The 3116-nt window shown below is 40.1% G+C and overlaps 1 protein-coding gene across 1 annotated transcript in view; it reads left to right on the top strand.

Moving 5' to 3' along the window:
- The window catches only part of LOC101855044 (calpain-9), a 25736-nt gene that overhangs the window by 4215 nt on the left and 18405 nt on the right, over nucleotides 1–3116 (top strand). Inside the window, exons 3-5 of the mRNA XM_013086620.2 lie at nucleotides 741–1002; nucleotides 1761–1944; nucleotides 2900–2977. Coding sequence (XP_012942074.1) covers nucleotides 741–1002; nucleotides 1761–1944; nucleotides 2900–2977 — 524 coding nt within the window. The remainder of the gene's footprint in view (nucleotides 1–740; nucleotides 1003–1760; nucleotides 1945–2899; nucleotides 2978–3116) is intronic.

The following is a 3116-nucleotide window of genomic DNA, read 5'->3' as shown; positions in this document are numbered from 1 at the left end:
GGGGGTTGACACTTGAATGGAAATTGTGTTGCAAGTTACATTATGACATGAATTTATTTTTTCAGACTTAGACACACATGGAAGGGTATGCTCTTGCTACTGGACCTTTGATGAGTTTAGAAAACTGCATAATACAGCATGTTTTGGCTTGCTTTTGAACGCCTGCCTGTCAGCCTTGTCTGTGATGAAGTTGGAAGAATGGAAGATAATTGTTTTTACTGTTTCAGATTGGCCCTGATTATTTTCAAAGGAAACTTAAAGTTTTTCAAGCTCTTTTATCATGTATGTGTATGTTTTTTGATAAGTTCTGCTGCATTCTAATGCATGATCTAGGTTTAAATTTTTGTTTTCTTCAATGTTCACTTTTTTGGCAGTTTAAACAAATAAATACCTCTTCTTTATTGTAGTGCTTGCTATTACTTTAATGCCCCTTTCGTCTTTTGACAGTTAAGAGGCATAGATCCTCCGATTTAATACCCCATCTCCGGACCAAAGCACAAATTTAAAAAGTTAAAAACCCAGATAGAGATTCGAACCAGGATCATTTGAGTTTATGATAATGATATGGTGTCCTAAGCCATTCTTTTGTGCAATGGAACTTTGTTTGAATTGTTTAGTTCTCCTTCATACCACATTCTTTCCTTTTAAATTTTAAAACTTATTCAGCAAAAACATTATTGTCTATTGTGACAGAACATTACCTGCTACTTTTATAAAAAGCATTTGACAAATTCTTTCAGGTGATTGCTGGTTTGTGGCCGCTATGGCTTGTCTGTCCAGTCCTGAGTACAGAAATCTCTTTGAGAGGGTGGTGTACCCTGATCAGAGCTTTCAAGACGGCTGGTACTCGGGGGTTTTTCGCTTCAACTTTTGGCACTTCGGCCAGTGGAAACAAATCCTTATAGATGACCTCCTACCTACTAAAAGAGGACAGCTGATCTTTGTCAATTCTCCGCAGAGTAATGAGTTCTGGCCTGCTCTGATGGAAAAAGCCTATGCAAAGTATGTATGCTTTGAGATTAATACCCGGTGCCCATTGGTAGGTTCGGTTCAGTTCAGTTCGATTCGGTTTGGTCTTCGGGCTAGCCAGATTTTCCTCCATAGAGGGAGAAAAGCTATCATTGTGGCACAAACTGAACGAAACTGTCGATGAATTTCAAGAACAAATGCATTAAAATTTGTTTTCTAAGTAGTGAGTTGGGCGATCAGTTTGAGGCAGGGGTCTATTTATAGTGTGCGCTGAAGTCGCCAGAAACTGAACCGAACCGATCTTGCCTATGGGCTCTGGGTATAATGCACAGAGTGAAAACTTTCACTGTCATTAATGTGTCATTTCTGTAGCGACAGTTAAAAGCAATACATGATAGTCTGAACCCTAAGCTCTAGGTTGTGGTGCTAAAGGCAGGCGGCAACTCGTTCAAATTTGATACTTATTTCAGTGTGAGTCACAGTGTACACAGAAACTGTCATAAAGGAACATATGTTTACTACAGTCCCTCTTGATTTGATCAATGTTGTTAAGTAAAAAAGAGTTAAAAACTCAGTTGATATTATAAAATTCTTTCATGTGATACATATACACAGTACAAATCATGTAAGTTTGTAAATGGACTTTGTTGTTTTTAGCTTTTCCTCTTATTCTCTAGGATTTTATGAGTCTAGTGTTGTTGGGAATATTGTTTTTGTCTTTGAAGGGTTGTGCTTTTGACGTAAACTGATTTCTTTTTTCCTACTTTTTGTTGCTTTTTGTTTTCCAACAGAGTCTACGGGTCTTATGAAGCTCTCAAAGGAGGTTTCCTTGTGGACTCACTAACAGATCTGACTGGAGGTCTCGCTGAGTCCTACACGCTGCATGGCCCTGAAGCTGACCTACCTGGCAACATAGTCAACATTCTGTTCAAAGCCCTAGAGAGGCAGTCTATTATTGGCTGTAACATTATAAATGTGAGTCAAAACTCTTTATTTTTATTAGTATTTCTTTCTATCTTGGTAATTTATTTCTGTCTTGGTAAATTAAGGCTTTCATGGAAATCTTCAAGTTCATGATTTTTTGTTTGTTTGGGGTTTTTTTCCTAAAGGGAAATGCCATTCAAAGTCTTTTTGTAGAAATTACATTTTCATCAATCTTCTAAGATAATGATGTTGGGTTTTAGATGGGAACAACTTGTAAAGAATCACTCCAGCTGCGACATAACATTGGGCGGAAGGGTGTACCTCAAGAGGCTGTACTGTATGCTGTAGTGCTAGATTAACATCAGAAACTATCAGATCTCCTGTATTTTGTGAGGGGGCTCTCATGGCCTAGAGGTTAAGGTGTTCCCCCTTTCATTCAAATTCAAAGGTCCGGGGTTCAAATCCAGGTAGCGACGGAAATATTTTCTTCTCTAAAATTGTCTCCTTTCACCTCCTTTCCTGCCCTCTAGCAGTTTTGTCTTCTGCTTTCGTCTCCACTTTCTGCCCCCACCCCCTCACCTCCTTTGCCCCCTCCTCTGGGCTCCTGACTCTTTCTGCAACCTTTCTACTGCTACTCTCTAACTCCTTCTTACTGCTGTCTTTCAGCCACTCCCCTGATCTTATGGTAGGCAAGATCTACAGCTAGCCTTCTCAGACAAGTGTGAAAAATCTCGGAGGTCTCGTGTGCAAGTTGCGCAGGTTAAAGATCCCTTGGTGGTTTAAAATCGATGAGAGTAGGCTTCGGCCACCACCCGGGCAAAATTCAAAATTTCCTACCTACTGAAAATGTTTAATGTGTCCCGCATGCTAATATGACCTTATACAGTTGCAAGCGCCGTAAAACACTTACTCCCCATAAAAAAATCTTTTGTGAGAGACTAGCTTCAAAAATTTTTTTTTACTGGTGACAGCTGGATGTGAATTTGAGCTCTTCTTTATTTGACAGATCGCAGGAGCTGGGGAAGCTCTCCGTCCTAATGGACTGGTTGAGGGACATGCCTACAGTGTGACAGACCTGCGGAGGGTGAGGGATGAAGTGTGTGTGTGTGTGTTTGTGTGTGTGTATGTGTGTGTGTGTGCTTGTGAGTGTGTATGTGTTTGTGTATGTGTATTTGTGTATGTTTATGAGTGTGTGTGTGTGTGTGTGTGTGTTTGTGTGTGCG

Source organism: Aplysia californica, unplaced genomic scaffold, assembly GCF_000002075.1.
Source record: "Aplysia californica isolate F4 #8 unplaced genomic scaffold, AplCal3.0 scaffold00486, whole genome shotgun sequence".
NCBI classification, from domain to species: domain Eukaryota; kingdom Metazoa; phylum Mollusca; class Gastropoda; order Aplysiida; family Aplysiidae; genus Aplysia; species Aplysia californica.
This window is presented reverse-complemented; position numbering and strand designations above follow the sequence as displayed.